Below are 24,291 nucleotides of genomic sequence, written 5' to 3' on the forward strand. Positions count from 1 at the left end.
TGCGGACCGGTGTGGTCTCAGTCACGGCCGTCTGCCGCCTCCGAGTCTCGGGTGGGGGGAGGTTGGCAATGACTTAGGCAGGAGACATTGGTCCTTTTCCTCTGTTGCAGTGGTATTTGTTCGTGACGCAGCAGGTAAATTCGGTAGCTCCTAGGTGCAGAGAGACGACATCGATCACGATCTCCAGTGCTCTCTGTGCGGACTTTGCAGAGTTTCCGTAGTCCCCCTGCCCCGGCAACAGCACAACTCCGATTAACCCTAATCTAATCACGGACGATTTACAATGATCAATTAGCCTATTCGGCCCATCTTTATACTGTGGGAGGACACTGGGGTAAACGCGGGGATGACAATGGAATGGCGCTGCAATTGAACTCCCAATCGCCCCGAGTTGTACTAGCGTGGTGCCAACTGCTACGCTGCCGTGAGGCCTCGTCTGTCTGTCTCTCTTCTCCCTGTGACAGTGTGGGGTCTCCCCACGGAGCTCCGGTTTCCTCTCACATCGCAACGAGGTGCCGAGGGTTGGGTGAATCGCCCCCGCCCCCAGTCTGTGTGGTTGAGGAATAAATTGTGGGACTGTCGTAGAAGTGGGCCCTGCGGAAACTCAGGGCCCTGCGGAAACTCATGGCCGAGGTGGCTGTTCCAGTGTTTTCGTGACTTATCGGTTTTCGGCCCCTCGCTCCTGCTGTTTCATTCCCTGCCATTCCGTCTGATCATCTCTCTCAGCCTCACCTACTCCGCACTCTCCCCAATATCCAAAAGATTCTCTCGGAGCTCCCGAGGGTCGGGTGAGAACTCCCAGGAGCACCCGACTTTATGAGTGAAGGAATCTCTACGTCTCTCCCTCCCGAACTTCTAACTCCTCATTCTGAGACCTTTGGTTCTAGACTCAGCGGCCGGGGGGCCACCCGTCTCCCCAGTCGAGGGGGTCTCAGGGAGACTTCATTCCTTTCACCCAAGCGTCATGGAGTTCTGCTCCCGTCTGCTCAATCTCTCAAAACGGAACAAACATCCCCCCCACCGATCCTATCCCAGGAATCGATCTGGAACCCTTCGGCCCATCCCACCCCTCGATCTGTGGTGAGTCCGTCCTTCCTCGGGGAGGGAGACCAGAACGTGCGAGATACACTGAGCGCCCTCTCGCCTGGGGAACCCGAGCGAAGCCACGCGTCTCCGTGAAGAACGACGCACACCGCGCGGGTGGATCAGGGGACTGGGGTCCCTGGGGACCAGCTAGTTACTGTCCGATGGTGCCGGGGAGGGGACAGAAAGTGCAGAAGCGCTAGACTGAGTCCTGCTCGTGACAACAGGGGCTTCTCTCCCACCCCCAACCTATAACGTCAGGTTAACTGACCCAGGGAGGGGTGAGCACCCAGCTTCAACAGTGGGTCCAATGTGTCCTGTCTCTGCGGCGATTTTCTTGCCGCTCCCTCTCCTTTTCACTTTTTCTTTCTTCCTTCCACATTCACACTTTCCCCCTGTATGTTGTCGTTTCACACTTTGTGCTTTCCCTCCTCTTTCTTTTCCTCTCACTCGCCTTTCTTCTCTCCTTATCCCACCCATCCTCTGCCTATCGCTCTCCTACAATTCACGCCGTCACGGTCTCCCTCCCTGCCCCCTCTCTTCCCGACGGAATACAGTACCACTGGGTAGGGATAACCATCACCCGCACCACACCCGTTTGTCTCGAGGTAGAGATATAAGCATATTACAATTACAGCACGGAAACGGGCCATCTCGGCCCTTCTAGTCCGTGCCGAACTCTTACTCTCACCTAGTCCCACCGACCTGCATTCAGCCCATAACCCTCCATTCCTTTCCTGTCCATATATCTATCCCATTTAACTTTAAACAACATCGAGTCTGCCTCAACCACTTCTGCTGGAAGCTCGTTCCACACAGCTACCATTCTCTGAGTAAAGAGGTTCCCACTAAACTTTTGCCCTTTAACTCTCAACTCATGTCCTCTTGTTTGAATCTCCCCCATTCTCAATGGAAAAAGCCTATCCACGTCAACCCTCTTTCCCCCTCATAACTTGGAGGCCAGAGCCTCCAATGCGAACGGACTGGGAAAGACGACGCGTCAGAGCTGCAACCTTCTGCATTAACATAGTGCCCGTCTCATCCACACCTAAAGTCCACTGCTTGCTGTCCTCCCAGAATCAGAATCAGGTTTATTATCACCGGCATGTGATGTGAACTTGTTACCTTAGCAGCCGCAGTTCAATGCAATACAAAATATTGCAGAGAAAAAATAATAAACAAAATAAAAATAATAATAAATAAATCAATTGCAATATACGTATAGTGAATAGATTTTAAAAACGTACAAAAACAGAAATATTGTATATTAAAAAAAGTGAGGTAGTGTCCAAAGATTCTATGTCCATCTAGGAATCGGATGGCAGAGGGGAAGAAGCTGAGTGTGTGTCTTCAGGCTTCTGTACCTCCTACCTGGTGGTAAAATTGAGGAAAAGGGCATGCCCTGGGTGCTGGAGGTTCTTAATAATGGACACTGCTCCTTGAAGATTCCTGGGTACTCTGTAGGCTAGTACCCAAGATGGAGCTGACTATATTTACAACCTGCTGCAGATTCTTTCAGTCCTGTGCAGTAGCCCCTCCATACCAGTGATTCAGCCTGTCAGAATGCTCTCCACGGTACAGCTATAGAAGTTTTCTCATATCCCTTTTGCCAATCAACTGTCCAGCTCTTGGTTCCATCCCTCCCCCTCCTGTCTTCTCCTATCATTTCAGATCTCCCCCTCCCCCTCCCCCTTTCAAATCTCTTACTAGCTCTTCTTTCAGTTAGTCCTGACGAAGGGTCTCGGCCCGAAACGTCGACTGTACCTCTTCCTAGAGATGCTGCCTGTCCTGCTGCGTTCACTAGCAACTTTTATGTGTGTTGATAGAAGTTTTTGAGTGTATTTGTTGACATGCCAAATCTCTTCAAACTCCTAATGTATAGCCACAGTCTTGCCTTCTTTATAACTACATCAATATGTTGGGACCAGTTTAGGTCATCAAAGAACCACCCTCTCCAATCGTGTCCGAGGGATCCGTGGTCTCCAAAAGACCAGGTCTCATTTGAAAGTACACGGTACAGTTTTTATTTCTATTTTGTACACCTTGTTTAATTTAACAAATATACTGTAATTTGCGTTTTTTCTATTATTATGTATTGCTGCCACAAAGACAACAAATGTCAGTGATATTAAACCTGATTCTGCCTCCTCATCGCCCCTCCCACAGTGCTCCCTCTTCACAAAACCTCCCTGCTCACTTCTCACCACTTCTTCATAGTGCTCCCTCTTCACCGCCCCCTCCCACAGGGTGGGAACTGCAGCGACGTGGTGACTGGGAGGGAAGGGACCGGAGACAATTCCACCACATTGGGGATCGGAACAGCACTCGGGGGGAGTGGGGACGATCCACGGCAGGTTCCTCCCCACCTGTGCACTCTCCAAACCCATCCTGCCTACTGGCATTCCCCTCCCACCCTCCCACAACACCGAGCCCGCTTTGATACAGAAGGAAAACACAGCAGCATTGAATGAGTATTTATTGTGTTAGTCAGTGAGGCAGTTAGTGGAGATAACAAGCATCCCGTCCGAGTTCACTCCATCCAACCCGAGAGGTATCCGGGTCAGAGAAAAGTCGGTTTGCCGTGGCAGCAGAGGTTGAAGGGTGTGGGAAACGGAGGAGGGGGCAGGCACAAGAGAACTGGAAATTTTGGGGGGTGGTGAAAATTGGGGTGGAGGGAGGGGTGAGGCTGAGATGGAGGGGGAGAAACCCGGAGGGGGGATGAGACCCCATAGGGAGGTGACAGGGAGGGATGGAGGGTATGGAGGAGAGAGAGGCTCAGGAAGGACTGTGGCAGAGACCTGGAGAAGGCGGTAACACTGAGGGTGGGCACGAGACCCACTCGCACTTTCAGTTGACCACCTCCTCAGCTGGCTGCTCCCTTAGACCATCGAGCAGATCCTGGAAGCGGCTGGTCAGTTTTTCAGCCTCGGCCTGGAACCAGCTGCGGAGAGAGGCCATTCCTTCCTCCAGGGCGTTGCGCAGGCCCTGGGCATCCTGGCTAGCCCGCTCCTGCAGACTCTGCGCTTGCCGCTGCACCTCTGCCAGCCGCTGTTGGAAGCCCTGGCGCAGAGAGTCCAGCCGCTCCTGCAGCTGGTTGGCAGCTTCTGTGGCCACGGGCTCCAGCGCCTGGCGCAACCCCTCGGCTACTTGCTGGCCCTGGCTCTCCAGAAGCTCCTGGTACTCCTGCAGCTTGAGGCGGATCTGATCCTGGTCGCGGGACAGCCGCTTGCGGTACTTGCGCAGGTAGATGCTCAGCGTGTGGTGGGCGTCGCTGACGCTCTGCTTGGTCAGCAGCCGGCCCTCGCGCTGGTACTGCTCGACCGTGCTCTGCAGAGAGCTCAGGTCCCTCTCCAGCCGTTCCTGCAGCCGCTCCAGCTCCAAGCGGAACTCTTCCGATTTGGGGCCCAGGCGGGAGCGCAGGTCCTCAGCGGTGGTGTTCAGCTGGGCGAGGCTCTCCGTGATCAGCTCCCTACAGCAGGGACGGGAGGAGGGAAAAGGAGGGCGTGAGGGGTGGGGGTATGGAGCAGGGGGAAAGGACGAGGGCCGGGTTGGGGTGGAGAGGAAGGTTGGGGTAAAGACAGATGGGAAATGTAATGAAGTGGACAGGGAGAGAGGGCGAAGGGGTGATTCAGGAATAGTGGGTGAAGTATGTTAGCTCAAGAAAAAAATAGCACAGCCCTCCTGCTTTATCGCCCCCCAATGTTCCCTCCTCATCGCCCCTCCCACTGTACTCCCCCCTCACTGCCCCTCCCACCATACTCCCTCCTCACCGCCCCTCCCACCGTACTCCCTCCTCACCGCCCCTCCCACCGTACTCCCTCCTCACTGCCCCCCTCATTGTCCGTTCCACAGTGCTCCCTCCTCACCACCCCTCCCACCGTACTCCCTCACCACCTCTCCCACGGTACTCCCTCCTCACCGCCCCTTCCACCGTACTCCCTCCTCACTGCCCCCCACAGCACTCCCTCACTGTCTGTTCCACAACGCTCCCTCCTCACCACCCCTCCCACCGTACTCCCTCACCGCCCCTCCCACCGTTCTCCCTCCTCACCACCCCTCCCACCGTACTCCCCAACCACCTCTCCCACGGTACTCCCTCCTCACCGCCCCTTCCACCGTACTCCCTCCTCACTGCCCCCCACAGCACTCCCTCACTGTCTGTTCCACAACGCTCCCTCCTCACCACCCCTCCCACCGTACTCCCTCACCGCCCCTCCCACCGTTCTCCCTCTTCACCACTCCTCCCACTGTACTCCCTCCTCACCACCCCTCCCACCGTACTCCCTCCTCACCGCTCCTCCCACCGTACCCCCTCCTCACTGCCCCTCCCACCAGGCTGCACTCTCACCGGAACTGATTCCCGAGCTGAGTGTCGGACAGTATTGCCTCGGTAGAATGGAGGACCTGACTGGTGAGGCTCCACACCTTCTCCAGAACCTCCTCCCATTTAGCCTGTAGGTTGTAGGATGGTTCCTGGGAGGCCCTGGAGGCTGTGGGTTGGGGGAAGGTAAGGAGTTTGGAAAGCGGGTGGGGAAGACAGAAAGAGACATGGTCAAGCCCTTCTGAAAAGTGTACTGTGTGGCCAGCTTATTATGCTGAACAGAATGTCAGGGTCAGAGCCACCCCAAATCTTACCTTCTGTCCCACCACTATGGTGGGAGCTGTGAACAAGGAACACCTCACCCCAAGCTTCAGCGCCTGTGGGCATAGTGAGGGGGAGGGCAGGAGGCCCCTCCTCAAGTCCAGTGGAGGCTCACTCTGGAGTGGATGAGTGTGAGGGAACATACAATGTGTTCTCTTGGACATCAATGACAGAGGTGTCAGAGAAAGAAGGGTGTTTGGGGTCACAGAGACGGGAAGGGGTTTAGGGGGTCACAGAAACAGGGAGGGGTATAGGGATCATGGACACAGAGAGGGATGTTGGAGTCAGAGGGATGGGGAGGGGTGTAGGATTTCTCAGCTGGGGTTCTGCGGAACCCTAGGGTTCCATGAGAGGTCACTCGGGGTTCCACGTGAGATCATGATAAAAAAAAATAAACATCGTCTTTTGAACTTTGAGCAATGCATGATGCTAGCGCTCGCAGTGACCGGGCAGCCCCATTAGCCCAGTATGGCTGTGTGCAGTAGGACTGCGTTTATATGGCAATGTGCAGTAGGACTGCGTTTATATGGCAATGTGCAGTAGGACTGCGTTTATATGGCAATGTGCAGTAGGACTGCATTTATTTGGTTGAGTCAATTCTCAGTATTTGACACAAGACGGGGAAGCCGTTGATAATTGGTCAGTGCTGTATTGCATGGGAGGGGAGGATGGTAGGCTGTTGAAGAATGCTGTATTGCACAGAAGGCTGTTGAGGAGTGTGAGGTGTGTTTCCCGAACATTGACTGGACTCACCCTACTTGGGCTGTAACTTCAGCCTCTCTCTCCTAAATTACCTCCCCAACTTCCCCATACGCACTGTCAACTGACTTATGAGAGCAGAAAAAAAACAGTGCAGTAGTAAAATGAAGATAACTGTTCATTTCAAAGATGGTCCAGTGTGGCTATTTTTGAAGAGGAGGTGTGAGATGGAAGAGGAGAATTCTAGGCTGAGGCCTACAGACAATTCTGATCAGGTTCGTGATGAAGAATTACTATCTTCTGAGTCATTTCACTACACCAGTGCAACAACAGACATCTTTACAATGAAAGCTACTTATCAATGGACTGTTTTACATGAACTGGTGATCCAAGTTGTTCCATTCCATTGTGCCTAGTCTGTAGCAGACAACTTACAAATGTAGTGATGGCTCCAGCAAAATTGAAAAGACATTTAACTACAAATTACAGCCAGATGACATGTAGAAGTCTCAAAACTGGTGATGCTGGTGAGGTAGTAATCGGGACAAAGAAATGACGATGAACTTAATGAGTACTTTGTATCAGTCTTCACTGTGGAAGACACTAGCAATGTGCCAGAGATCCATGAGTGTCAGGGAGCAGGAGTAAGGGCCATTGCTATTACAAAGGAATAAGTACTTGGCAAACTGAAAGGTCATAAGGTGAGTAAGTCACCAGGACCAGTTGAACTACATCCCAGAGTTCTGAAGGATGTTGCTGAAGAGATAGCAGATGCATTGATTCTGGCTTGGCTTCAGAGGACTGGGAAATTGCAATTGTCACTCCACTCTTTAAGAAGGGAGGAAGGCAAGAGGTACAAAACTATAGGCCAGATAGTCTAACCTCAGTGATTGGAGTCCATTATTAAGGATGAGATTTCAGGGTACTTGGAAACTAATGATAAAATAAATCAAAGTCAGCATGGTTTCTGTAAAGAGAAGTCTTGCCTGACAAATCTGTTAAGGATTCTTCGAGGAAGTAACAAGCAGGATGGACAAAGGAGAGGCAGTGGATGTCATTTACTTGGATTTGATAAAAGTGCCACACATGAGGCTGCTTAACAAGAGAAAATACCATGGCATTACAGGAAAGATACTGCCATGGATAGAGGAATGGCTGACAGGCAGGAGGTGGCAAGTGGGAATAAAGGGGGCCTTTTCTAGTTACTGGCTGCCAGTGACTAGTGGTCAGGGGCCAGTATTTGGACCGCTACTTTTCACATTATGTGTCAGTGATTTAGATAATGGAATTAATGGCTTTGTGGTAAAGTTTGCAGAAGGACTTAGACAAATTGGAAGAATGGGCAAAAAAGAGACGAACAGAATACAGTGTTGGGAAATGCATGATAATGCATTTTGGTAAAAGGAACAGGAGTGCAGACTATTATCTAAATGAAGGCATCAAGTGGGAAAAAAGAGTTAGGAGTCCATGTGCCAGCACTCTGATCATGCACTCAGGATAAGATTTACTGCCCTGCCCCTGGACAAGTTCTGGATTTCTGTGAAAGAAAAGTGTCCTGCCATTCATAGGAAAGGAATGAACACTTTGCTGCAGTTTTCAACTTCTTATGTGTGTGAGCAAGATTTTTCTTGTTTAACAAGCATCAAGAGCAAGGATAGAAATTGTCTCATTTCAGTTAAAGGTGAAATCTGTGTGTGCTCACCTCAAGTTCAAACCAGAATTGAGAAGTTTATCATATTTGCGTTAATAATTTTTAAGATTTATTACAGGGAAGGAAAGAGATTAATTTCAAGAAAGGTAATCTAAGCTTAACTATCTGTTTATTTTTCAAGAAAGGTTGGCTAAAATTCATTCTCTTCTCAAAAGAGCATTAGCAATTATTTTTGGATTATTACATCTACAATATACCAGTCACACAAAAGTACTGTGAGCTGTAGATGTAATAATTTTTATGCAGCGTTCCCTGAGACCTGAAAATTATTTCAAGTGTTCCTCCAGGGCAAAAAGGTTGAGAAAGGCTGGTGTAGGTGTCACAGAAACAGAAAAGGGTGTGGGGGATCACAGAGACAGGGAGGGGTGTAGGGGGTCACAGAGACGGGGAGGGGTTAGGGGGTCATAGAGACAGGGAGGGGTGTAGGTGGTCACTGAGACGGGGAGGGTTGTAGGCGGTCACAGAGATGGGGAGGGATGTAGGGGTTCAGAGAGATGGGGAGAGTTGTAGGGGTCACAGAGATGGGGAGGGGTGTAGGGCTCACGGAGATGGGGAGGGGTGTGGGAGATCACAGAGATGGGGAGGGGTGTAGGGGTCACAGAGACAGGGAGGGGTGTGAGGGGGTCACGGGGACGGGGAGGGGTGTAGGGGTCACAGAGACAGGGAGGGGTGTGAGGGGGTCACGGAGACGGGGAGGGGTGTAGGGGTCACAGACACGGGGAGGGGTGAAGGGGGTCACAGAGATGGGGACGGTTGTAGGGGTCACAGAGACGGGGAGGGGTGAAGGGGGTCACAGAGATGGGGAGGGGTGTAGGGGTCACAAAGACAGGGAGGGGTGTAGGGGATGGCAGAGACGGGGGCGGGGAATGGAGAGGTTTATAGATGCAGTGAGGTGTGTAGAGGGTTACAGAGACGAGGAATTCGAATAGTCAAAACCGTCCAGTTCTCTGTTACCACTTTCCATTCTGTGCGAATCTGCAGTTTCCGGACAGTGTTGGGACTTTGAATATCTTTGTCATGAAGATTGACAATTTGCGACCTGGGAGGCCGCTAATCCAGGCACCGGTCCCAGTACTGAAACAAGACCATCTCCCCCTCCTCCCTCTCACTTCCCCAGCCTTCCCTCCCCCTCTCTCAATCTTCCACCCTATCTCCTGTAATCTCTCAACCGACTCCGAGATTCCAGAGACGCCACTGAGATGTTATCAAAGAAAAACAGGAATGTGGCAACAAGGATTGGAATTCACACCCCCACCCTCTCTCCCCATCCCCCGCAGTCTATACAACCTCCCCCACCCTCCCTTCCCATCCCTCGCGGTCGATACAATCATAACTATCTCACCGACTCTGTACTCTCCCGCTGTTTTTGCTCGAGGGTTACCAACGACACAGTCCTCTCCTCGACTCCACCGCTTACAACCCTCCCGTCTCTACAACCCCCTCCAATCCATACACTTATCATCGTTTCTGTAACTCTCTTCCCGTCACTGTATCTTCCTCCGGTCCCGACACCCCGTTTCTGTACCCCTCAACAATTACGTCCTCCTCGTCTTAGCTAAACACCCTCTAGCCGCTACACACTTCCTCGTCACTGTGATCCTTTCGGCCCCTTCACCCCGTCTCTGTGAACAACACCTTCCCCCCCCCGCAACCCTGTATCTCCTCCCGTCTGTATGTCGGCCCCCGTCTCTGCCAATCCCCCTCCCCGTCAGTGACCTCACCTCCCCCCCATCCCACACCACCCCTTTCGGATCGATTCACCCTTCCAACATCGGGCGCAGAGTGTTCGTCCCGTCGCTCCCCGTTCCGTTAGGGTAATGACAGCCGCTACACCCCAGACAGGACAAGGAGCGGGGCGTGGGTGAAAACTCACCTACGATCAGGGCCGAGACCAGAACGACGACAAGCAGTTTCATGGTTGGTGTATCTGTAAGATGCGGAGAGAGCAAATTAAGAGCAATATCCTATACAAGCAGTTCGATCCACAAACAACCACAGTTAACGCGGGCAGGGTACTAATTTACCAGAAGCTCTTTTGAAATCACAAATTAGTGTGCGGATCACCTCTCCCTCTCACACACTCCGCCTGGATTGGACCAGTTCCGACTCAGCCGTTTATAAAGGCTGGGACAATTCTCGGGAGCAAACCCTCCCACTGGTCTAAAACCCACCCACTCGAGCTTCAACCACAGATAAGTGTCTCCAGGCTGTTGTGGAACTGCTAACTTGTCTCTGAGGTGGGGGAGGGAGCTGAATCTGATGGGCAGAACATCAGAGGCTTTTCTGAATCAGGCAACATAATAAAAAGACAGCAGCGAAACAAATATGTTCCTCCGCTGTGTTGGTGGGACGTGAGTCACCGCCGGGTAGCTTGTCTTAACTTGTGTCGCGAGTATGTCGTGTTACCCAGTGCTAGCGCCTCGTATATGTGACCCCATTCAAAGCTCCTCGTATTTGAGAACCCCTGACCGGCTCTACGTCTTCATTTCCCCTACACCCCTCCCCGTACCTGTGACCCTCTCTGGCCTTTACACCCCCCCCCCCCCCGCCGGCCCTTACACCCCTCTCCGTCCCTGTGCGCCCCTACCCTCCACTCTCGGCCCCTACCTCTCCCTTGCCAGCGGTGTGTTAGAGAGAGAGGACAGCAGTAGAACTTTTATACCCACACCGAGGAACCTTCATTCTCGTGTGATGTTCCAACTCACGGGGCCAAGGTCCAGAGAGCCGAGAGACAGAACCATCGCCTTATCTCTGCCGCTTAGCACCCAGGCTGTGACAATCTCGCGGACTCTCTCAGAACCGCGTTAGTCCGTCACCATACGCCTGAGAGTACCGAGAGTTAACGGGAGCGAAGAGCAAGGTATCCGCCACAGGACGCTAACACCGCCCGTATTCGCGTGGTCTGCTATCCAGTCTGCCGGTCTGGAGATTCCTGTCTTTTGCCCAGCCCGTTATGTTGGCGGGGAGGGGTGTAGGGGCTAGAGGGATACTGAAAGGTCCGATTCATTTTTTTAAATTTGAAAATCTACTTTATTCATGATTTGTAATAAAGGAAGAAATACTGTTGGTCAGTATATTATGTAGTGATGTAGGGTCCGTATCCTACAGATATTGCAGCCCCTTCCGCCCTCTCATTCCTGCTGGGAATGATCCCAGAGTTCACCGAACCCGGAGAGAAGAGTCTGCCCCCCCCCTCCCCGCAAACTCCGCCCGTTTCGCTGTCACCATGCACAATCGCCCCTGTCTCCCATCGGCTGACTCAGCTGGAGTTTGTACCGAGGGTTGGTGATTCATTCCCATCTCATCGCGAACATGTGCCTTGTCTGCACTTTGGTAATCTTATCTGCAGCTTGTTAATTGGACTGAAGGTCTCTCCACGTACGTTACTCGTTGCCTCCCGCACTTTGGTCCGACAAGGATTCTCTGAACCCGCCGTTCGCGTCGCCTGGGTTCGGGACTGTGGAAACGTCTAGGCCTGTCTTTAGCCAAGGAGAATTGCGTGAGCCTTCCCCACTGGAATCATCCATCCAGACTATGTTGTTACTCCTTGGTTAACAAAATCCCTTCTCAACACTAGATGTTACTCTCTCCCTGGGCTCTACTCCCACTGCACTCTGAGGAAGAAGTCCTAACTCCCGCTGCCCAAGGGAGGAAAAATATGCTATTATATACTGCATGTTTTAAATACCGTAAAATATATAAAACAATATATGTTATAAATATAAAACAAAGTACAATAAATATATTGTATATAATATATCAGAAATAAATATTTTATTTAAATCAAAATATTTTTAATAAACAATGAAAAGAAAGGAAGAAATATCTTCTACTCTAGTCAAGAATGTCCTTTAGACAACACCAGAATTGGCTGAGAAGTTCCAACAGAATCTCAATCATCTGGGTGAAATGAAGCAGGCAATGGCAGGTGGAGTTTAACTTGGATAAGTTATTTTCTCTGGATTGCCGGAGACTGAGGGGAGACCGAGTAGAAATGTATAAGATTATGAATGAGTGGGGGGGGGGGGGGAGTTAGACAGCTGGCATCTTTTCCCCAGGGTTTAAGAATCTAATGCCAGAGGACCTATATTTAAAGTGAAGTGGGGTAGTTCAAAGTGAATTGTTTTACATAGGGAGTACCGGGTGGACTGTGGTGGAACCTGTCAGCATTTTAGAAGCTCTTAGATAGATTCACAACTGTGTAGAGCACAGAGCGATGTGGTCAAGTTCAAAGTTAATTTGTTATCAAAGTACATTATGCACCATATACATCCCTGAGATTTATTTTCATGTGAGCGTTCTCAATAAATCTATAGAATAACACCCATAACAGAATCAATGAAAGACCACACCAACTATGTGTATGATCAGTGTGCAAAGACAATAGACTGTGCAAATACAAAAATAAGAAATAATAATAATATAATTATACAGGAAAAGAACATAAGAAATAGGAGCAGGAGGAGACCACCTGGCCCGTCGAGCCTGCTCCGTCATTTAATAAGATCATGGCTGATCTGACCATGGACTCATCTCTACCTACCTGCCTTTTCCCCAAAACCATTAATTCTCCTACTATGCAAATATTTGTCTTAGATATATTTATTGAGGTAGTCTCCACTGACTTCATTGGGCAGAGACTTCCACAGATTCATCACTCTTTGGGAAAAGCAATTCCTCCTCATCTCCATCCTAAATCTACTCCCCTGAATCTTGAGGCCATGTCCCCCAGTTTTAGTCTCACTACCAGTGGAAACAACTTTCCTGCATCTTATCTATCTCTTCTATAATTTTATATGTTTTTATGAGACCTCCTCTCATTCTGCTGAATTCCAGCAAGTACAGTCCCGGGTGATTCAATCTCTCCTCATAGTCTAATCCCCTCATCTCTGGAATCAACCTGGTGAACCTCCTCTGTACCACCTCCAAAGCCAGTATATCTTTCCTCAAGTAAGGAGACCAGAATTGCATGCAGTACTCCAGGTGCAACCTCACCAGTACCCTGGACAGTTGCTGCATAACCTCCCTGCTCTTAATTTTAATCCCTCAAGCAATGAAGGCCAACATTCCATTTGCCTTCTGGACAGCCTGCTCCACCTGCAAACCAACCTTTTTGTGATTCATACACAAGCACTCCCAAGTCCCTCTGTACAGCAGCGTGCTGCAACCTTTTACCATTTAAATAATAATCTGCTCTTTCAATTTGCCTTCCAAAGTGGATGACCTCACATTTACCAGCATCGTACTCCATCAGCCAGACCCTTGCCCACTCACTTAACCTATCTATATCTCTCTGCAGACTCTCCATATCTTCTGCACAATTGGCTTTTTCATTCTATTTAGTATCATCAGCAAACTTAGATGCACTAAACGGTTCCCTCTTCTAGATTATTAATATATGTCGTGAGCAGCTGCGGTCCCAGCGCTGACCGCCTGCAGCACACCACTCACCATTGATTGCCAACCAGAGTAACACCCAAGTAATCCAACTCCCTGCTTTATATTAGTTAACCTATCCTCTATCCATGCTAATACATCACCCCCAACTCTATGCATTCTTATCTTATGGGTAAGTCTTTTATGCAACACCTTATTGACCGCCTTCTGGAAAACAAGCAAGACTTGTTAATATTAATGACTTAGACGAGGGAATTAAATGCAGCATCTCCAAGTTTGCGGATGACAGGAAGCTGAGCGGCAGTGTTAGCTGTGAGGAGGATGCTAAGAAGATGCAGGGTGACTTGGATAGGTTGGGTGAGTGGGCAAATTCATGGCAGATGCAATTTAATGTGGATAAATATGAGGTTATCCACTTTGGTGGCAAAAACAGGAAAACAGATTATTATCTGAATGGTGGCCGATTAGGAAAAGGGGAGGTGCAACGAGACCTGGGTGTCATTATACACCAGTCATTGAAAGTGGGCATGCAGGTACAGCAGGCAGTGAAAAAGGCAAATGGTATGCTGGCATTTATAGCGAGAGGATTCGAGTACAGGAGCAGGGAGGTACTACTGCAGTTGTACAAGGCCTTGGTGCGGCAACACCTGGAGTATTGTGTGCAGTTTTGGTCCCCTAATCTGAGGAGAGACATTCTTGCAATAGAGGGAGTACAATCCCAGACTGATTCCTGGGATGGCAGGATTTTCATATGATGAAAGACTGGATCGACTAGGCTTATACTCTCTGGAATTTAGAAGACTGGGGGGGGATCTGATTGAAACATATAAAATTCTAAAGGCATTGGACAGGCTAAATACAGGAAGATTGTTCCCGATGTTGGGGAAGTCCAGAATGAGGGGTCACAGTCTGACGATAAAGGGGAAGCTTTTTAGGACCGAGATGAGGAAAATCTTCTTCACACAGAGAGTGGTGAATCCGTGGAATTCTCTGCCACAGGAAACAGTTGAGGCCAGTTCATTGGCTATATTTAAGAGGGAGTTAGATATGGCCCTTGTGGCTAAAGGGATCAGGGGGTATAGAGAGAAGGCAGGTACAGGGTTCTGAGTTGGATGATCAGCCATGATCGTACTGAATGGTGGTGCAGGCTCAAAGGGCCGAATGGCCTACTCCTGCACCTATTTTCTATGTTTTCTATGTTTCTATGTTAAGAACAACTTACTTAACAGATATAGCCATTCCAAACACAATAACAGACTGAAATCAATATGTGAAAAACACCAGAAATATGCTGAATTCAAAGAGAAAACTGAAAGACTTTGGAACATGAACATTGTCCCAATAATAATATTTTCAACTGGTGTCATTCCAAAGGCACTACACAATAAGATTACACAATTTGGGATACACAGTAGTATCTATGCAAATCTCAGAAAGCCATAAAGAATAGCCCAAGAATAGCCCAAAAGCTCCTAGCAATTGAGAAAGGAGCATGCTTGGCTATGCCCATACCTCACGCTTTACCATCTTGAGCTGAGAAAATAATAATAATAATAAGGAGAAGGGTTCCTTTTAGCAATAGAGGACCAGGTGGTTAATGCAAAAAAAAATCAGAAATACAGAATAAAAGACCAACAATTTCAAATTGACAAATTCAGAAAATGTCACGGGAAACGAAAAACAATCTAATGCATTACAGGATCCTGCAGCAGTTTAACTCAATCTGATTATTTACACAGGCACAATCAAGTGGCAAACATCATTCACCAAAATCTTGCTTTAAAGTACAAACTCATAAAAGAAACCATACCTTACTATAAATGTGAGCCTAAACCAGGTTTAGAGTCAAGGTCGCACAAATTATATTATGACTGATCCGTTATTACAGATAGGACAATCCATAATAACCATCCAGATATAATATTACAGGATAAACAAGCAAAAACAACTTATTTAATTGATATAGTCACTCCAAGCACACATAGCAGACAAAAGTGAATTAAGTGAAAAACACCAGAAATATTCTGAATTAAAAGAGGAAATTGAAAGACTTTAGCACATGGACAGGGTTTACACTATCCTGAGAGTAATATCTACAAATGGTATCATCCCAAATTCGCTACACAGCAGTATTAAACAGTTAGGGCTACACAGCAACATCTATGTACATCCGCAATTCTAAACACCACTGAAATAGTCGGAAAGTCCCTAGCAATTGACAAATAAGCGTGCTTGCTTATGCCTGCACCTCAGGTTTTGCCAGCTTGAGCTGAGAAAAAAATGCATAAGAATACTAAATAAGCAATAAATATTGAGAACATGAGATAGTGAGTCCACAGGCTGCGGCCATAGTTCAGTGATGAGGAGGAGGAAGTTCAGTGAAGTTAACCCTCTGCTTCAAGAACCTGATGGTTGAGGAGAAATAATTGTTCCTGAATCCGGTGGTGTGGGTCCTGAGGCTCCTGTACCTTCTTTCTGATGGTAACAGCGAAAAGAGAGCATGGCCTGGACAGTTGGGATCCCTGATGATGGGTATTGCTTTCCTGCATCAATGCCCTATGTAGATGTGCTCAATGGACTTTACCCGTAATAGACTTGGCCATACCCACTACCCTTTGCAGGATCTTTTGTTCAAAGGCATTGGTGCATCCATACCTCCAAGTGAAGAAGTGTGTACATCTTCAGAAAGCCACAGTACTAAGAAAACATCACTAAGATATCCAAAAGTTCCTAGCTCTGATGCAGTCAGTCAATATACTCTCTAATACACATCTACAGAAATTTGTCAAATGTTTGAATTTCAAAGTAAATCGCTATCAAAGTACATATATGTCACCATATACAAACCTGAGATTCAGTTTCTTATGGATATTGATCTAGAGGTCAACGGTTAAGGGTGAAAAGTGAAAAGTTTAAGGGGAACATGAGAGGAAACTTCTTCATTCAGAGGTATGTGAGAGTGTGGAACGAGTTGCTGCAACAAGTGATGCATGTGAACTCAATTTCAACGTTTAAGAGAAGTTTGGATCGGCATCAAATGGAGCACTTGAGGATTATAAAGAAGCCAGAAAAGAACTAAAGAAGGGAATTAGGAAGACCAGGAGGGGCCGTGAAAATTGCTTGGCAAGTAGGATTAAGGTGAATCCCAAGGCATTCTATACATACATCAAGAGCAAGAGGATAACTGGGTAACACCACTCAAGGATAAAGGGGGGAACATATGCCTGGATGCAGAGAATGTGAGTGAGGTACTTAATGAGTACTTTGCTTTATTATCTACCAAGGAAAAGGACATGGAGGACCAGGAGATCAGTGTTGAGTGCATGAATATATGAGGGTGTTTAGAAAACAAGGAGTAGGAAGTGTTGGTATTCCTATTGAATATTAAGATAGATACATCCCCAGGACCCGATAGAATTTACCTCAAGTTACCAAAGGAGGCAAGAAACAAGACTGTTGGGGCCATGACTGGTATCTTCTGGCGATGTCCTGGTTGACTGGTGAGTGGCTAATGTTGTACCTTATTTAAGAAAATCCTGGGAACTATAGACCAGTGAGGGTCACATCAGTTGTAGGGAAATTGCTGTAGAAGATTCTAAGGGAGAGGGTATATGAACATTTGGAAACCCATGCCCTAATTAGGGGCAACCAGTATGGCTTTGTGTGGGACAGGTCACATCTTACCAACTTGATTGAGATTTTTCACAAGATCAAGATGATGAGAGATATTGATGATGTTAGGGCAGTGGATATTGTCTACATGGATTTTAGTAAGGCATTTGACAAAGTCCCTCAGAGGAAGCTAATCCAGAAGATTAAGCTGCAGTAGTCTGCAGTGAATTGGCTGTTTGGATTCAGAACTGGTTTGGGCATAGAAGACAGATGGTAGTGGTGGAAGGGATTTTTTTGACCTGGAAGTCTGTAATTAGTGGTGTTCCACAGGGATCTGTGCTGGGACCTCTGCTGTTTGTGATGTATATAAATGACCTGGATGAAAATGGAGATGGATGGGTTAGTAAGTTTGTGGATGATACCAAGATTGGTGGAACTATGGACAGTGTAGAAGACAGGCAAAGAATACAGTGCGATATAGATCAGTTTCAGATGTGGACGGAAAAATGGCAAAAGGAGTTTAACCCAGATAAATCTGAGGTGTTGCACCTTGCTAGTACAATTGTAAACAGACAGTTTATCCTTAACAGTGTTGCTGAGCAGACGGATCTTGGGATCCAGTTTCATTGCTCCTCGAAAGTGGCTTCACAGGTCAATACGGTGGTTAAGAAGGTTTATGGAATGCTTGTTTTTATTAGTCAAGGCAATGAGGTTATGTTGCAACTTTATAAAACTGTGATTAGACCACATCTGGAGTATTGTGTACAGTTCTGGTCACCCCATTATAGGAAGGATGAAGAAGCTTCGGAGAGGGTACAGAAGAGGTTTACCAGGATGCTGCCTGGTTTTGAGGGCATGTGCTATCATGAGAGACTGCATAAACTTGGGTTGTTTTCTCTGGAGTGGTAGACGATGAGGGGAGATCTGACAGAGGTTTATAACATGATGAGAGGCATAGATAAAGTAGACAGAGAGAATCTGTTTCCCAGGGTAGAAATGACTAACACTAGAGTGATGCATTGAAGGTGAGAGGGAATAAGTTTTTTACTCAGAGTGTGGTGGATGCCTGGAATACGTTGCCTCATATGGTGGTAGAGGCAAATAGATTGGAGGTTTTCTTTCTTTCTTTTTCAATCTTTTTATTAATTTCGAAGTATAGAAACAAAACATAGTAATAATACAAATAGTAGGAGAAATATTGTTACACTTAGGAAAAGTAATTGTAAAATCAAATAGTGTAAGTTAACAAAGCTCCCAATCATGTAGAACTGACAACGGATAATACAAATCAAAAAAAAACTGAAAAAAAAATCATGAAAAAGAAAAAAAAACAAAACCAAAAACAAACCCCATCCCCAAAGAAAAACAGAATTAATCAACTAAACTAAAAGACTTGGGCAAAACTAACAACTTAAAAATGGAAAAGAAGAAAACCTCAGTGTCGACGACTCCATTCCCCTCCAACAACAGTACAGAGAGATAAAACAAGTTTGGAAATGATCAAATTACATCAAGTGAAAATGCTGAATGAATGGCCTCCAAGTTTTTTCAAATCTAATGGAAGGGTTATAAACTGCACTTCTAATTTTCTCCAAATTCAAACACACCATAGTTTGTGAAAACCAATGAAATACATTAGGAGGGTTGATCTCTTTCCAATTGAACAAAATGGACCTTCTAGCCATTAAAGTAAGAAATGCAATCATCCTTCGTGATGAAGAGGTTAAATTATTTAAGTCTATCATTGGTAGTCCAAAGATAGCAGTAATTGGATGAGGTTGTAAGTCTATGTTTAGGACCATTGAAATAATATCAAAAATATCTTTCCAATATTTCTCCAACAAGGGACATGACCAAAACATGTGGGTTAAAGAAGCTATCTCGGAATGACATCTGTCACATATTGGATTAATATAAGAGTAATAACGAGATAGTTTATCTTTGGACATATGAGCCCTGTGCACTACTTTAAACTGTATCAACCTATGCTTAGCATATACAGAGGATGAATTCACCACCTGAAGAATTTTGTCCCATTTTTCAGTCGGTATATTAATCTCAAGTTCTCTTTCCCAGTCAGCTTTAATTTTATTAGGAGCATCAGGACATAAATTCATAATTATATTATATATAATTGCTACTACACTTTTCTGAGAGAGATTTAAATCTAAGATTTTTTCCAAAATGTCCGTTGGATATGGGTGTGGAAAATTAGGGGAAACAGTAATTAAAAAGTTTCCAATCTGTAAATATCTAAAAAAGTGAGATCTGGGTAAGTTATATTTATTAGAGAGTTGATCAAAAGACATAAAACAATTATCCAAAAATAAATCGCGAAAAGATATTATACCTTTGGTTTTCCAATCAAAGTAAGCTTGATCTATCGTGGAAGGTTGAAAAAGAAAATTTGATATAATGGGACTTGCTAGAATAAATTGATTAAACCCAAAAAATCTTCGGAATTGAAACCATATACGTAAAGTATGCTTAACTATTGGATTATTCATTTGTTTATATGATTTAAAAGAAATAAAAGGAAGTGAAGTTCCTAAAACCGAACCCAAGGAAAACCCTTGTAATGAATTAGATTCAAGATTTACCCAATGAGGGTTTAAAGATACGTCCAAATCTCGTAACCAAAATTTTAAATATCGAATATTAATTGCCCAGTAATAAAATCTAAAATTCGCCCCTTTTTAGATTTCTGTAGATACCTTTTACCTAACCTAGGATTTTTATTCTGCCAAATATATGAGGAAATTTTTGAATCTACGTTATCAAAAAAAGATTTTGGGATGAAAATTGGAACCGATTGGAATATATACAAAAATTTGGGCAAAATGATCATCTTAATAGCATTAATCCGACCAATCAAAGACAAAGAGATTGGCAACCATTTGGTAAATAAAAGTTTAATCTGATCAATTAAAGGTAAAAAATTAGCTTTAAATAAATCTTTATATTTTTTCGTAATTGTTATCCCTAAATATATAAATGAATCAGTAACCAATTTAAATGGTAAACGTCCATAAGTAGGTACATGCTTATTTAAAGGGAATAATTCACTCTTATTAAGATTCAATTTGTAACCAGAGAAGTTACTAAATTGAGCTAACAGATCCAGGATAGCAGGAATTGACTTCTCCGGGTTAGAGATGTATAACAACAAATCATCTGCATATAATGATAATTTATGTATTTTATTTCCACGGGTAATACCAACAATATTTGGCGAGTCACGGATAGGAATTGCTAAAGGTTCAAGGGCGATATTGAATAGTAAAGGACTAAGAGGACATCCTTGCCTAGTACCACGAAAAAGATGAAAAGAAGGAGATCTATAATTATTTGTACAAACCGAGGCTACCGGGGAGTAATATAACAACTTAATCCAAGATATAAATGTCAAGTTAAAATTAAATTTCTCAAGAACATTAAATAAATAAGGCCATTCAACTCTGTCAAAGGCTTTCTCAGCATCTAAAGAGATAATACATTCCGGGGTAGTAAATGAGGGGGTATAAACAATATTCATTAACCTCCTAATATTAAAGGATGAATAGCGATTTTTAATAAATCCGGTTTGATCCATAGATATAATTTGAGGTAACACCTTCTCCAATCTAGTTGCCAGAATTTTTGAAAAAATTTTAGAGTCTACATTCAGAAGAGATATCGGTCTGTATGATGCACAATCAGTAGGATCTTTATTCTTTTTAAGAATTAAGGAAATAGAGGCTTCGTAAAACGATTGTGGTAATTTACCTACTGATTGCTTCCTTGAATATTCTAGACAACTTAGAAGAAAGAATGGATTGGAGGTTTTTAAGAGACATTTATATAGACACATGAATTTGAAGAAGATTGAGGGATATGGACATTGTGTAGGTAGGAGTGGTTAGTTTTTGGGTATTTTCGATTTGCTTTTTAGCTAGGCTGGCACAACATTGTGGGCTGAAGGGTCTGTTCGAGTGCTGTACTCTTCTATGTGCTATGAGTCTTTTACATGGATGGTAGGCGTATGGAGGGTTATCGTCCTGGTGCAGTTCGATGGAGTAGGCAGTTTCAATGGCTCAGCACAGACTAGATGGGCTGAAGGGTCTGTTTCTGTGCTGTACTTTTCTATGACTCTATCACTAGAATAACAGCCATAATGGAATCAATGAAAGACCAAACAAATTTGGGTGGTGATGGCCAAGCTGGTGTTTGCAGACTCCAAAGGAAGTAGAGGCGCTGTTGTGTTTTCTTTGTAATTACACTTAGGCGCCGGGCCCAGGACAGTTCCTTCAGAATAATAACACTGAGGACTTTAAAGCTGCTGACCCTCTCCACCTCTGATCCTCTGATGAGGACTGTCACACAGACCCCTGGGTTCCTCCTCCTGAAGTCAATAATCAGCTCCTTGGTTTTGCTAACATTGAGTGAAAGGTTGTTGTTATGGCATCACTCAGCCAGATTTCCAAACTTCCTCCTGTATGCTGATTTGTCACCACCTTTGATTCAACATACGACAACGGTGTCTTCAGCAAACTCACATATGGCATTGGAGCTGTGCTTGGTCTCACAGCCATAAGTGTAAAGGCAGCAGAGCAGTGTTTAGCTTTGAGGGGATGACGATAAAGCAAGCTGAGCTGTAGTGGATAAGGAGCATCCTGATGTGTGTGTCTTTGCTGTCCAGATGTTCCAGGTTTGAGTGAAGAGCACCTGTCGTGGATCCGTTGTGCCGTTAGGTAAGTTGGAGCGGACCAAGCTGCTCCTCGGGCAGAACTTGATATGTTTCATTGCCAACCTCTCAAAACGCTTCATCACTGTGGATGTATGTTCAAAGTTCAAAGAGCAGTTATTATCAAAGAATGTATAAATTATACAACCTTGTGATTTGTTTGCTTACAGAAAATCAAGAAACCTGAAAGAACCCAATTTTAAAAAATAAGACTGACCACCCCTCCACAGTGCCCACAGAGAAAGAGAGATGAAAACGAAACAAATCATACAAAGAGAAGCCAGCTACTACCACAGCATTCCAAACCGATTGAGTTGTGAGATCTAAATTCCTTGGGCAGCCCGGTGTAGGCCCAATGCCTCGGTATTCAGTTGATCATATTAGCGGGGCAAGTCAGTGCAAATGCTCGCGGACACGAAGCACAGCAGTCAGAGGGCCAGTCTCACGGCCTTAGAGTCATGGCGAGAGGAGCCTCCAGGCTATCTGGGCCGGCATTTAAATTGTCTGAACCTCGCACTAGGACCTCCACCACCTCCCACACCCTCCCCACCCACCCACCCACCCCAGCTCCGGGCCTAGATTACGCTGTCATTCTCAACCTCTCCAAATCAGTTTGGCACGCAGAACCAATCCAACCTCGCCTGAGTCTCAATACCCTGCCCTTCCAGTCTATGTGGGCCGGCACTTCGATTGTCCAAGCAGCGTATTGTGCCTCTCATTAGTACCTGGGCCTTGTTGCAGCGAAATCACTCCGGGCCTAGAACATGCTGCCCTGCAGTTTGCTTCGGACCTGGATCTTGCTGCATCTCCAAATGGGCTTGGCACTCAGTGCAATCCACCTTTGCTCCCGTGCCGGCTGGACAGGCATTAGAACTCCTTCTCCTCTCCAAATTGTCTGCTCCAGCTCCAACTCCAAGTGCATTGATTTTGCAGTGCACCAGCAGGACATATCTCTCGAGCAAATGGTACTGGACGATAGGCAGGTTACCACGTTCTTCTTAGACACCGGTATAATTGAATTTTGCTTGAAACAGCTGCAGAGAAGGGGGTGCCCTCTGGCCCTAGACTTCCCCATTATTGGGAACATGCTCTCCAGCCCCTCTTTATCTAGGCCTTTCAATGTTTGATAGGTTTCAATGAGATCCCCCTTGCCTAGGGTCGACTACAGGCCCATGAAATGCTCCTCATACTGAAGGATTCCCTTAGGATTAGCTTACAGAATAAGTGGGAAGTAAGGTGGCAAATGCAATGTTAGGATTCACTTCAGAAGCACTAGTATATAAAAGCAAAGATGTACTTTTAAGTCTTTAAAAGGCACTGGTGAGACCACATTTGGAATATTGTGAGTGGTTTTGGGGCACTTATCTAAGAAAGGATGAACTGGCATCGGGAAGGGTGTAGAGGAGGGTCATGAAAATGATCTCAGGAATGAAAGGGTTAACGTAAGTCTCCCTTTGTGCCTCTGATTTCTGAATTCTCTCATCCTTTAGAAAATAGCCTGCAGCTTCATTCCTTCTAGCAAAGTGTATGTCCATACACTTCCGAACAGTGTGTTCTATCTGCCATATCTTTGCCCTTTCTCCTAATCAGTCTAAATCTTTCGGCAGACTCCCTCCTTCCTCAACACTACCTGCTGCTCCACCTATCTTTGTATCATCCACTAACCTGGTCACAAACTCATCAATTCCATCATCCAGGTCATTGACAAATCATATAAAAAGAAATGGTTCCAACTCCAGCCCTGCAGAACATTACAAGTCACTGGCAGCTAACCAGAAAAGACCCCCTTTATTGCTACTCTTTGTCTCCTGCCAATCAGCCAAACTCCAGCCCATGCTGCTGTCTTTCCTGTAAATCCATCGGCTGTTAGCTTGTTAAGCAGCCTCATGTCCAGTACCTTGTCAAAATCCCTCTGAAAGTCCCAGTAAACAACATCCATTGTTTCTCCATTCTGCCTGTTATTTCCTCAAAGAATAACAGCTGATTTGCTCACTGTGGCATCTTTTATCATATGTCTTATCCTTAATTATGAACTCCCATATCGTCTCAACCACTGAAAGTCAGGCTGATGGCCTGAAATTTCCTGTCTTCTGCCTCCCGTCCTTCTTAAAAAGAGTGAAGCAGCATTTGCAATTTTCCAGTCCTCTGGACCCTTTCCAAATTCTAGTGATTAATGAAAGATTATTACTAATGCTTCTGCAATGCTCTTTCCTTTTCCTCTTTCAGAATCTTGGAGCACAGTCCATCTGGTCCAAGTGACTCATCTACCTTCCAAACTTCCAGTTCCCCAAGCACCTTCTCCTTAGTAATAGCACCCACACTCACTTCTGCCCCCGACACTCATGTCTGCCACAGTGAAGACTGATGCATAATTCTCATTCAGTTCGCTCGCAGTTTCCTTGTCCCTCATTCCTACATTTCCAG

General features: G+C 46.0%; 1 protein-coding gene across 1 annotated transcript in view; it reads right to left on the reverse strand.

Moving 5' to 3' along the window:
* Positions 1 to 3,542: 3,542 nt before the first annotated feature.
* Positions 3,543 to 24,291, reverse strand: part of LOC140192309 (uncharacterized) — a 36,618-nt gene continuing 15,869 nt past the window's right edge. Inside the window, exons 5-8 of the mRNA XM_072249973.1 lie at positions 10,160 to 10,205; positions 10,009 to 10,062; positions 5,432 to 5,573; positions 3,543 to 4,552 (exon numbers count right to left, since the gene is read on the reverse strand). Coding sequence (XP_072106074.1) covers positions 3,931 to 4,552; positions 5,432 to 5,573; positions 10,009 to 10,062; positions 10,160 to 10,205 — 864 coding nt within the window. The 3' untranslated portion in view covers positions 3,543 to 3,930. The remainder of the gene's footprint in view (positions 4,553 to 5,431; positions 5,574 to 10,008; positions 10,063 to 10,159; positions 10,206 to 24,291) is intronic.

The sequence above is a fragment of the Mobula birostris genome, unplaced genomic scaffold (assembly GCF_030028105.1).
Source record: "Mobula birostris isolate sMobBir1 unplaced genomic scaffold, sMobBir1.hap1 scaffold_1152, whole genome shotgun sequence".
In the NCBI taxonomy this organism is placed as follows: Eukaryota; Metazoa; Chordata; class Chondrichthyes; order Myliobatiformes; family Myliobatidae; genus Mobula; species Mobula birostris.